The 12,775-nt window shown below is 44.8% G+C and overlaps 1 protein-coding gene across 1 annotated transcript; it reads right to left on the minus strand.

The window, feature by feature from the left end:
- Nucleotides 1–1,679: 1,679 nt before the first annotated feature.
- Nucleotides 1,680–9,139, minus strand: RGS16 (regulator of G protein signaling 16). The gene is made up of 5 exons (XM_073356602.1): nucleotides 9,013–9,139; nucleotides 7,524–7,625; nucleotides 6,533–6,594; nucleotides 4,844–5,010; nucleotides 1,680–4,544 (listed from the first exon to the last, which is right to left on the minus strand). Exons 1-5 carry the CDS (start codon nucleotides 9,051–9,053, stop codon nucleotides 4,344–4,346), a joined length of 573 nt encoding a protein of 190 aa, XP_073212703.1. The 5' UTR covers nucleotides 9,054–9,139; the 3' UTR covers nucleotides 1,680–4,343.
- Nucleotides 9,140–12,775: the final 3,636 nt, after the last annotated feature.

The raw sequence follows: 12,775 nt of genomic DNA on the forward strand, positions 1-12,775 counted from the left end.
AATATTTCAAGGGTTGGGGGTTTTTTGTGGGGAGAAGTTGTGTTTTGTTTTGGTAAAAGCAATAGAAGATTTAAAGAAACAGCTGCTGGTAAAGGACATTTTTAATGAGAAGGAGCAGTCTGGTCTCGTGGTGTTAGCACAGGATTAGCAGCTGGGACTCCAGAGTTACAATTCTGTCTGACACCAACTCCCTCTGAACTTGAGGAGTTTGAGGCTCTGCCCTGCTCACTACATCCTCCGTCCCTCCATTGCTTGCTCTCCCCCACACTCCATTCATTTTCACCAGGCTGGAGATGGTCCCTTTTCGATCAGGTGTTCCAGTTGAAAACCGGACACCTGGCAAACCTAGTTTACTTATTTTCCCCTGTGTTAAATGGGAATAGTAGTACTCTTCATCAATCTCATACAGGAGTTGTGAATTGTAAATGTTTGTACAGTAACTCACTTAAAGTCATCCCGGTTAACGTTGTTCCATTGCTGATCAATTCGGTGAACATGCTCGTTTAAAGTTGCACAATGCTCCCTTATAACATTGTTTGGCAGCCGCCTGCTTTGTCCACTGCTTGCAGAAAGAGCAGCCCTTTACAGCTAGCTGGTGGGGGCTTGGAACTAGCATGGACCCGCAGCTCCCCTAAGTTCCCTGTGTGGCAGCCGCCCAGCAGGCTATCAATTGCTGGCAGTTCAGCTGTCCCTCCCTGCACTGCCATGTGCTGCTCCTGCCCTCTGCCTTGGAGCTGCTCCCGGGAGCCTCCTGCTTGCTGGGTAGGGAGGAGGAAGAGGGGGGCTAATATCAGGGTGTCCCCTCTCCTGCCACCTGCTTACCCTATCTCCATAGAGCAGGGGTGGGACACGGCAGGGCTCAGGATGGAGGGAGCTTGCAGGTAGCAGCTGCTGTCTCAACTTCCTGATCTAAAAAGGCAGTGTCCTTAGAGTGGGGTCAGCATATGTAAAGGGGCAATGCGTGTCTCTCTCTCACACACAGGGTGTGTGTCTCTGTCTGCCATGCTGTCTCCCCTCCCTCCATTCGTGCTGCCTTGTACAGTGTGAGGCTACATTAACAATGTGTTAACCCTTGAGGGCTCAGCCGAGTGCTAGTTCATCATTTAGCAGTAAGGCATTCCCTGGGAAATATCCCACCCTCTCAACAAGGCTTCACAGTCATCACTGCTGTGTACAGTATTAAATTGTTTGTTTAAAACGTATACTGTGTGTATATATATATGTATATAATATTTTCTTTTGTCTGGTGAAAAAAATTTCCCTGGAACCCAACCCCCACATTTATATTAATTCTTATGGGGAAATTGGATTCGCTTAACATTGTTTTGCTTAAAGTTGCATTTTTCAGGAACACAACTACAACATTAAGCGAGAAGTTACTGTAAAATAACTTTGAAGATGAAAATTGCTATAAGAGGGCTAAATATTATTAATGAACATGTTCTTAAGCTTAATAATTACTTTCATCATCTTTGGAACTGGTTAATTTCTCTTAAATAAGACTGCTATCTTGTAAAAAATGTTGTCCCCCTCCACCTTCCATTCCTTTAGTGTCTCTGCTTCTGGTAGTGTAATTGTTTTAAAACAACATTGTGAGTGACATGCAACCAATGTGCGCTGTTGTCCTAAACTACAGTTTATGTCCCACGATCACCAATGCAAAAAGAGTGTAATTTAAAAACAAAGACAATAAGGGAAGCTGTCGCAATATTTTTTGTTTTATTTCCTAATAATAATAAATAATGATATTGTGTTAACCATGCAATCAGAACAATGTGTATCTCAATAGCATTATGAAGCTAGTTCCAGTTGTGAAAATAAATAATAAATATTAAAGCAGCTAGAATCTCTTGAGAACCCAGCTAGAACCCATGAAGACTCAGAGGTAGAATTGGAAGGAAGAGGAGAGGAGGATGCAGAAGGGAGTCCAGCCACTAGTTCTTGAGATTCTTGAAGCCACTGGCCAGACAAATTGCAATAGGAGGACACCACTAGTGATCCAGGGCAAATTCTCTGTACTTACTCAGGCAAATGCTCATGGAAGTGACAAGGAGGTTGTTTGGGCAAAGAATGAGTGTCAACTGAGTAAGGATCTCAGGCTTTGGCCTTTGTGAATAAATTGCTGCAGGTAAGATTGCACTATGCTTCTGTCTTACCAGGAAAGTTTGCTCAAGGCAGGTTTTCAATGAGACAGTGCTGAAAACACCTGAGCCTGAGCTACACTAGTGTTTATACTGTTACTAGCACCAGTGTAGCTGCACCCTCCGTGACTGAATAATTATCTAATCTAACTAACGCATCTGTAAATACCTAATCAGGGTGGTTCTGAAAATCAAGTTTTGTGCCAAAAGTCTCAGCAAATGAAATGTGCTACAAGCCTCTCAGGAAAGCACTGGACAGCAGCTTCTGGTTAAATGTGTTCTTTCACTGTCTCAGGTTTCAGAGTGGTAGCCGTGTTACTCTGTATCAGCAGAAAGAATGAGGAGTACTTGTGGCACCTTAGAGACTAACATTTATTTGAGCATAAGTTTTCGTGGGCTAAAGCTCACTTCATCAGATGCATGCAGTGGGGAAAAAAAGCTTATGCTCAAATAAATGTGTTAGTCTCTAAGGTGCCACAAGTACTCCTCGTTCTTTCACGGTCTCAGAGCTTTACGCTCACAGAACTCTATTTTGTGTGGATCACTAAATGCAAGTAACCTGCTCAGTATTCTGCCTATTGATTTCACCAGGTAGGGGACTTAAGCCCAGATTTAAAACCAAGGGAAATCTCTGTATTTCCTTTACCACATTTCCTTCAAGGACCTATTTTCCTTTCTCTGGAGGAACATGCATGAGAAACACAAATTCCATTAACCTACTGGGGGGAGAAGGGGTCTATCTCCTAATCTATATTTTGCAGGGTTCCTTTCATGGCAGCTGAGGCAGAAGCACAGGGGAGAAGGCATGGTCTTAGCGAACTTCTTTATTTGAAGAAGGCATGTAAAAAGAGGAGCCCCTGCACAGTCAATCACAGAAGGGCACATTTTGCAGGTGAAAACACAAATGATAAAAAAAAATTGGGAGTTAGTAGCCTAAATACCTTTAAAAGTCTGGCTCTTTGGGCCTTTTTAAACACCATTCTCCAATTCCACACAGACAATAAATCTGTCAACCCTCCTCAATCTCCCCTTTCCCATGTCTTCTAAAAAAAACAATGCCAGCCCTGACCACTTAGGACTCCAGCTGTTGCCACACTTGTGCCTCATCCTTTGACTGTATTGGCGTTCTCTCTACCTACCTCTCTTGGGTTTTTATGTAGTGCCTGTCACCATGGTATCTAAGGACTGTGGTATCTACAATAAATCCAATTTCAGTTGTAAGCTCCTCAGGGCAAGGGCGTACCCAAAGTATGTACTTTGTAAAGTTCTGTGCTCATCTATGAAATTTTATCAATAACAATAATAATAAAAAGTGGGACATGCAATCCAAGATTGCACACAACAATCTACAGGACCAAAACATGAGCTCATGTAGTTTATGTGAGGGGTGGGGAAATGTCCATGCTATGCTGATGTCTTATTGGAAGGAGGTGTAAAGGATCTCCCAGAGCATGCATGGAAGAGGGCAGAATAGAACCTGAAATCTCTCTCAATCAAAACAAAGCAGATGCAGGATTCCTGTGGCTGAAAACCCAAAGTTGTGCTTGCATCTTTATGATTTGAGATGCTGGAAATTCCAGCTGGTGCAAGAACATGCAGACTAGTGTGGGTTCATCGGCCACAGCACTACAGAAACTGCAAACTTCTGAGCTCTATGTATAGTTTGTAATTTTTGTCGGTATAGAGGCAGGGTCTTGAGAGCAGACTGAGGCTTTCTCTCGTGCAGACAGACATGCATAAAGTTCAGCATCAGATGGTGGACAGTTTGGGGGGGAATTAAATCTGCCCTGTTTTCAATGGAAACTTCCACTCGATGGAGCCTCTCATCCAGCTCCCCTCTCTCTCTCTGCTTTTAGTGCAAGTCTCTTCTTGCATACTTTTCCCCTACTGCCCGTCACTGGAGTGCTTGCTTGCATGTAAGCAACTGTCCACCCATATCTCTCTCCCAACAGTTCCCATTTCACCATCTCCCATCCCCATAGTGCAGGACAGGTGCTCTTCACTACATCTCGGAGGTACATGGAAGCGTTGGAGGTCCTGGGGATCCTGATAAGGATAGAATCCCAGGACTTTAGCCAAAACCCCACTGCTCAGAGCTCTTTCCGCCTCAGTCACTGTTTCTCAGGCTCCTGCCTCTACCTTTGCTTCACTATGTGGCTCTTCCCCTCACCCCCCAGTTTCTGGCAGTACAGGTGACTTGGATCAGGTATGCAACCGCTTGCTGGTGCTATGGCTGGTGGCTTGCTCTGTTAAGTCCTGGTAGGAGGTAGATTTCAGGAACCTGGGATAGGAATCCTTCTCCATCAAAGTGCGGGTTTTTGCCTGTGCAGCATCGAAACAAGAAGAAGTGGCAGCTGTCAGGTTCTTCTGGGTTATTTGTCTGGTTTCATGGTCAATATTCACCTGTGAGGAAGGACAGGACACACAATATTCTTTTTGTGGGGGAACATTACCATATGGAAAGGGAAATGATTTCCCTCCATGAATAAAATGGGGGCATGACTATAAATATTATTTATGGTCTTCTGGGAAATCACATGATGTGCCTTCTATAGTAAGACAGCGTTTGGTGTGTGGGAACTAATTTTCCCATGGTATGAGTGGGGGAAGCACATTACTGTCACAAAGTTATATTAAATAAGTGAAACAGTTCTCAATTCCACACCCATACCATAAAATACAAAGCTAGAAATAATTCTGACCTCTTTAGGTGCTTCATTTTGAACAAACTCCTTAAAGATCCTGTGGGCCTTGGATGACAGTTTAGTTTTTGACCGGGACTTTTTGAACTCCTCACAAGCCAACCAAAACTCTAGGTTCTCCTCACTGAACTCTGTTTTCAGGAAGGCATGGAATGTAGCCACCCCATCTGTGAAGAACAAGGAAAATTAGATTTAGGGGTGGAAGAAGGGGAAAAGGAAGGAGCTTCATACAGCTTTGGGAGATAAAGAATGCTGCCAGGTTTTAAAATACATTTTGCTTATTGAGTAATGTAGCATTATTGAAAAGTCTTTCTTTGGGAGTTAAGACCATGACATAATAAGATTCTACTTCACCCTGGACAGATTCCACTCTTCTCAGATTGTTTGTTGGCCACTGGGTTCCAATAAACCACCTTCCCACAGACAAGAATGGAATGGAGCACACCCAGTGTCTCCATCACATTCTGCATGTCTGATCTTCTGTAATGGTTCTCCAGAGTGTAATCCCTGTGGCTTTGGAACAGACAGATAGATCTACAGAGATCTATCTAGGTATATATATGCCCTCCACGAGTATCTGAACAGATCTGAGTGGTGACTCTCTCCTTCTTGGCTCTGTTGTACAAGGAACAAGTCACAAGTAGTGCAGAAGCACACATGCTTCATGTTCAAGAGAGTATGAAGTCACACCTCTGAATGTACTTGTTAACCAAGCAGGTGACAAAGTTTGGATTGTGCTCCTTGTTTCAGCCTATCAGTAGAGAAGGGCCTCTCCTCCGTGGAGTCATTTCTATCATGTCAGTAACATTTTCAGTCCACTTTAGTTTTAAGATTTGTTATTTCTAATGTCACTTATTTAATAGTCTAACTCCTGGGCACTGCGGCCATGTAGGAAGGAAATAACCCTCACCTGATTCCAAAGTGTATCCCTGAAAAGAATTATGTGTGTGTGTGTGTTTGTGTGAGAGAGAGATTTTCTTACTGGGACACTAGTGCATAGCACAGCGGATTGCAAGTACAGACAGTCTGGACGGCAGGATGGATATACTAAAACCACACCGAATCAGTACCTCTGGGCTGGGTCTCTTACTTTAGTTTTCTACCGTTCTGGAGGAAAGCTGTTGAATTCTCCCTCTCTACAAAAATTCTGAATGGTACAAGCGGTAGCATTGCCTCTCAACCCCAAAGTTGTTGAACAATATCAATTTTCACGGGTCTCTACTGAATGTGCATTGAAACTGGGATGGGTAATAACCTTAGCCTGCAGGACAATTTACAGTCCAGGTTTTGACAAAGTGATACATCCCACTGACACAACATCAACATGGTAACGTTTATGCCCCAACAACATGGCATTGCATTGTGACACAACGTCTCTGCCAGAAAGAGGACCAAGCCTGAAAAATGGCAAATGGCAATCCTACTTGGTCATGCAGCAATTCTGTTTGGTTTTTGCCCAGCTTATTCAGACAGTTATCTGCTCCACTGTCCTCTTTTCATCAAAGCAATACTCTCAGGAGGGAGAAGGAAGCAGTTCTTAAAGACTGACCTTTCTTTTATTCTAGTCTGAGAATGGGCAAACATTACCTATTATGCTGAGCTTACGCACATGGTTAGTCCTTAGTCTCCCCTCCCACTCGGTCTTGTGTACTTCCCCCTCAGGCTGTCATACAAGAGACTCATACTCACTTTTACTCTTCAGCAAGTGATCAAAGGACTTCTTCCATTCTAGTGCTTCCTCTGAGGAGTTTCTGGAGAGGAAAAGTAAAGTGAAGTATTAACCTTGTTTTATGGAAACAAACTAACAAGTATTCAATCTGGCCAAAGTCTCAGGGATAGAAAAGCTCTGTGACAGAGGCAACTGCGTTTAGGGGAAGAGGAGAGGATTGCATCACTCCATAGAAAACTAAAGTAAGAGACCCAGCAATCTCATTACCTCTGGGGTCTTCTCCTCCTTTCTTTCTCTCTTTCTTTCTCCCTCTCTTACTCTCCCAGATGACTGGCTAGATCTTAGCTCCACAGTGTAGCTATGGCCAGTTGTTTTTCCTATGTAGATATTCAAAAGAGCAAATTCCAGCTGGTACAAGCTCTGGCAAAGAGTTTGCCTTCAAATAGTGAGGGTCCTGGTTCTAAGGTTGACTACATTCCCCAGACAGAGTCCAGCAGCTGGTTGGGGGACTCCAGTAATCAGTTAAGTCCACTCTGGTGTCTAGCCTGAAGCTGGAACACCACACTGTTCCAGATGCCACGCACTAGGGCTCCTCTTGTCCAGTCTGGTTTTATGACTGGTAAAGCGGGGTAATAATCATTCCCCTCTGAAAATTTCGGGGTGGGGCTTAATGGGGGGAGAGCTGTGAGTTCTCCTGATGTATTGTGCTTTCTTCCTCATATGGAGAGGGGCACGAACATGATCCAATCCCAGTGCAGTCTTTGGGGACCAGTATAACTCTCTCATAGGGTGACCAGATGTCCTGATTTTATAGGGACAGTCCTGATTTTTGGGTCTTTTTCTTATATAGGCTCCTATTACCCCCACCCCCATCCCGATTTTTCACATTTGCTGTCCGGTCACCCTACTCATGATACAGTGCTCTACTGCTGTGTTCTCTTTCCTATGTCCACCCATGTACAGCAGCAGGGGGCCTGTGCTGAGTTGGGGGAGAAGGCAGGCTTGGCTTACCTCAGTTTGGTGCCCTGCTCAGATGTGCTGAAGCTCTCAGCCTCATGTCCCAACTCCGGTTTATGAAGCAGGATCCCTAAACGAGTCTTGAGTTGTTTGGCTCTGAGAGACAGAAGAGGAGCAGATGGGTATGGAATAGATACTAAGAGGCAAGGAATGGCCACTAGGGGGCGGAGGTGCATTCTCATCAAACTAAGGGAAGGCCTGTTGTCAGGACAGGCTTTTTACATTACATCCTTACAGAAAAATGCCACAGGATGCAATTAGCTGGCACTCTCTCTGAATCCAGCATGGATACACAGGACCAAATTAAACACGGCTAGAAGCAGGCACAGCTCCACTGACTCTAGTGAAGTTTCAGCCCCTTATTCCTCTAATTGGCTTAGCCCACTGTTATCTTTAGTATTAGTTATTGTGTTCCTATTTATGAATTAAAACCTTTCTTCTCCAATCCCACCCCTTGCCACCAGAACCCACTAGAAAACTCTCAGTAGCTCCTTGGGAGATGGTTTCTTCTATACGCTTCTCCTGTATGCACATACAGAGCATGTGTGGAGGTGTTTGCCTGGTTAGTGTATAGCATAGAGGCAGCTGCCTGCCCTGTATGGTCCTTTCGTTATCCCTCTGGCTTCCTCTTCACCCTGTCCATTGGTCAATCTCTGCTCTGATCTCCTGATCCTCTTGTCCTCAGTACTTTTCCCTTCTGCTCTGGAGTCTCAGGGAAAATAGTGAAACCGCTCTCTTCTCAACAGCAGTATTGAGACAGCTCCCCGTCCTGCTGTCTCTGCCACACTATGCAGACAGCCCCATGCCACAGTGTCTCTGCAACACGACTGAACTATCTGTGCCACCTGGTCTCTGCTGCAGTACTGGTTGCAGCTGCCTGCAGTGGCGTCTCTATGCCGCACAGAGACAGCTCCGTGCCACAGCATCTCTGTGACAGTATCAAGCCACCTCCCTGCCAGTGCATCTTTGCAACAATACAGACACAGCTACCTGCTATATCCCCTGCTCCCTAGAGTACCATCCCTAAGAAAGGGTACAGATCAAATGTTATTCATATACTGCTGCTTACACAAGTTGTCTCAGAGGACGGTTATAAAAATAATCAATTCAGTGCCAAACAGGTAGCACAAGACTCTGCATCCACATCATTGTTTATTTTAAATATGTTTGCTGCTGTCAGGGCAAAGCAGTTCTGCAGTTGAAGGGGATAGCAAGACAAACCTCAAGCATTAAAAAAATATAAAAGCAGCACTACCCCTTCATACTGCTTACCCCTACATTCCCCTCCTCCCTGGTACTATATTGCTAAACTATATTGCTTAAACCATTGTTAGCTAGGATTTAAACACAGTTTTTGTCCCAGTTTTACAAACACAGCATCATTGCCCATGCAAAAGGGGCCGTAAGGCTGGTACGGAATTTAATATTTCTGTATCGACAAGTCCTTTATTTCCCAGAGTCCCCGTATTTCAAAACCTCTTACCTTTCCAAGCAGGTGGAAAGTGCAGCTAAACCCCGGCACATGCTGAGAACTGGGCAGGCAGGAGGGTAGGTAGCTGACAACAGGTTTCGTCCTTGTCACTGGAATGGAAAGCAGCTGCAGTAGTCCTGTGCTGTAGCCTGGAAGCGGGGCCTGGGAGCTGTGCTTTATATCACATGGGAAGTGGGAGGGGTTAACCACACACAGCCCAGCCTCTAGCCAACCAAAAGCTCTGACAGTAGTAAGAAAAGATGATAATGGTTTAGGTGGGTTTCTTTTGTGTGTTAAGAGAAGGAAGTGCGGGGAGAATCAGAGCTGTCCTTGAACATCACAGTCCTAACCTGTTCCCAGATAACAGGAAAAACAGATTAATTTCCACCTATAAACTATATCTGCTATGTAAACATCAGAAGCCATTACTGCCCCTAGACTGTCTGCCATGAAATAAGGAGGATATGCTGTTACAGGTGTCTGGAGAAGGGGAAGCTTTTCTTCTTCTTAAAATAAAATAATCTGTTTAATATACAGTATATGAAAAGCAGTTATCAGCTAAGTACCACTGGCTGGAGACCACTTAGTCCTGTCTGCACTACAGATATGAGCATGTTGGGAAAACACCAGGTACAATGTGCTTGTCCTCACTGGGGTTTAAACAATGGGCCAGATTCACTGGTACATTCCGGCAATTTTGCACCATTCTGGCATAAGTAACTATAAACCCAGTTTAAATGGTTTACAATCTCCAGATCAGTGCAAAGCAGCCGGAGCATGCAGGTGAAACTGGCCTAGTGTCTGCCTTACATAGTCAATAGGGCAAAATGGTGTTTTAACCAGGCCTCCAAATCATGCTATACGTCCAATTGTGGCACAACTCAGAGACACTAGTTAAAACAGGGTTTGGCGTCACCTATATTTTGAAACCATGCAGAAGGACAACCTTAGTTATCATAACCAGATCCCCTGATGTGGTTCAATGTGTAGTGTACACTGGATCATAGTTGCAGACTCAGTTTCATTCTGCTCTGCATGTGGTGAAGGGAGAGAAGGAGAAAAGACACCACGGTAATAGGCACAATGTAAGAACCTGAATAGGAGAGAACAGAAGAACAGAGATAATAAAACAGAGGAACGAGAGAATGGAGCCCGAGATAAAGGCAGAGGAGCTGAAGAGAATGGGGCAAAGAGGTAGAGAAAGAAGGTCAATTTTCTGAATATTTATCATGGTAGGGGACTGTACTGAAGCCTGATATTGCCTCCACATTCCTACAATGTTATAACAAGCAGAACGTCACTCCCTCTAAGGCCACGCCAAGGGCTCCACTGAACCAGCCAAATGCGTAATAAAACAGCTTCTGTCATATTGTGCTGCAGTGCCGGAGAGAGAAAGGGAAGCAAGAGAGACCTGCAGATAGAGATAAATGGGAAACAGGGATATAGCAGAGGATAGATGGATGGATAGGATGCAACTGCCATACCAACATTCTGTTTCAAGCAGTGACTAGTATCAGATGCTAGAGGAAGGTGTAAAACCCTTGTGGTGGACAAACATGACAGACAGACAAGCAGAGTCTAAAGCTCTCTGCTGTGGAAATGCAGTTCTCTCTCTGAGTAACACCTGCTCCCTCTATTACTACAATCACCGTGACGGCTTTTGGACATTAATTCTTTATGGTTCCCTGTTTTCGTTGCATTCTCTGGGCATCAGGGTTCATAATATCACGGCTCTTATGTTCCTCATCTTTCAAATACAAATCTGTGAGCCGTGATTCTAAAACCATCTGCTCCTTCCTTCCTGCCTCTCAACCAGCCCCATGGCCACTGTGAGCCCATCCACTGGGTTGGACATTTTTCACAAACTCTAACTACTCTCCTCTGCGTCTGTCCATGGGCTGCATCTTCCACGACAGCCGCTCACGTTAGACTGCCTAAGCTGCACCATCTGTGGTGGCGGCAATGCAGCGTGATGGAGATTTCAGTCTGTCTGCTGCAATAAACTCAGGACATCTCATTTAAGCTGCTTCAGCAGCACCTGTGAAGCACGTTTTCATCTTCCTAGCTATGTCTGTCCATCCAGCAATGGAATCGTAGAACTGAAGTAGTATACAGGAAACAATAAATACAATGAAATAATGATAAGGGGCCAGATTCATTGGTAGCAATGGGTTGCTTAACTGGTCTATTATACTGGATTTATAGCTGCTTTGGATCACTGGAACAGCTGAAAATATCCAGAGCATACCAGTGACTCTTGCCCTTGATATTTGTCATAGACCCTGTACTGTCTTAGACTCCATTGCACAGGGGCACAGGAATCTGGTAAAGATCGGTCACTTACTAAACACTGCATTCAGTCTATTGCAGGATAGGGCGGTGGCCGTGATGTTTCCTGGGAATACCCAGGGCTATGAGGACCTTGCTACCACCTGCCCTTAACATGAGGTAACTTTGTGCCTGCTGTGGGTGAGCTCCCTAACTCCACCGGCCAGGGGCTACACAAGCAGTGCCCCCTCTTGGCCTTGCAGGCCCTACTGTCACTCTGCAGGTTAGCGATAGGCACACTCCACCCCTCAAGCCCTCTGAGCATCTCCCTGGAGTATCCAGCCCCTGGTCCACTGGACATTCTCACTGTTCAGAGCCCCTGTTTCCAAAGAAAGAACACCCTAGCTTAGTAGTCACTCCTTAGAACTCCACTTTGGATTAACACACAGCACTCGGGCATGTTTATGGTGAAATCAAGCATATGTTTATTTAACAACACACACAGATTCAAGTAGAAGCAAATAGAAGTATCGGGCGCAAATACTTACATATAAAATAAAATCATAACACACATTCTAGAACCTAGAATTTAATCAACAAGAAACCCTTATGTCTTGTAAAGTAATACTCACCCCAAATCCTTGCAGCGCTTTACAACCAAGCTGGATATGACCCTCCTTGTGTGGGACAAGCACGCTATCAATTTCCCTCCTTGGTGAAGGAATCAGTGTGCCTCCTCTCGCATTCTATGATATACCAGACCAATCCTTTGTCTTCATTCATAAATGGGATGTCCTCTGCTGTCTGTTTCTTCCTGTAGATTTCTTCTCTAAATTTTGCAGTCTCTCAATTCGCACCTGGCTCAGTATGCAACTGGGCATACAATACACAAATGGCCAGACAGGGAGATAAGTATCAGTTATCTCCTGCCTGCAAAGAACATCTCTGAGGTAACTCATGGTGACCTGCCTTAAGCCCAAGACCTTAAGAACCTAATTTTCAGTATTGATTCATAACTCCCTAAATATTACCTGTGCATACATTTCACAATGATTATGACAACCAGTGGGCTTCTGGCTCTCAGTAGAGACCTCACATGCCATCCCTTGTGCCTTCTGTCAGCTGGCACTAAAGGGTCCCTGGAGCATAGGAGCACACAGGAAAATTCAGATCTTTCTCCTCCCTTAATTCCTAAAAGCACTGGAGATATTCTGAAATGGGATAGGTGTGTAGCAAACTTGATAGGGTTAACGCTTTCTAGGTACTTATATGGCCATCTCTGTAGTATCCGAGTGCCTCACAAACACCAGTGAATTTATCCTTGCAGCGTCTTGATGAGGTAGGGAAGTAGTGCTACTCTCATGTTACAGACGGGGAACTGAGCCACAGAGAGTTTAATGCTGGGATTTTCGAAAGAGCCTAAGGTAGGGTGACCCATAGGCGCCTGGGTGCCCTGCAGCTGGAGAACCCACGGGGAAAAAATAGGGAGTGCTCAGCACCCATCAGC

This window comes from Lepidochelys kempii, chromosome 8 (genome assembly GCF_965140265.1).
Source record: "Lepidochelys kempii isolate rLepKem1 chromosome 8, rLepKem1.hap2, whole genome shotgun sequence".
NCBI classification, from domain to species: domain Eukaryota; kingdom Metazoa; phylum Chordata; order Testudines; family Cheloniidae; genus Lepidochelys; species Lepidochelys kempii.

Coding starts and splice junctions, on each gene's coding strand:
- RGS16 (XM_073356602.1), bottom strand. CDS start 9,053: ATGTGCCGGGGTTTAGCTGCACTTTCCACCTGCTTGGAAAG. Junction 6,595..7,523: donor GAGCAGGGCACCAAACTGAG/GTAAGCCAAGCC, acceptor TTTCCTCTCCAG/AAACTCCTCAGAGGAAGCAC. Junction 5,011..6,532: donor TCACTTGCTGAAGAGTAAAA/GTGAGTATGAGT, acceptor TGTTCTTCACAG/ATGGGGTGGCTACATTCCAT.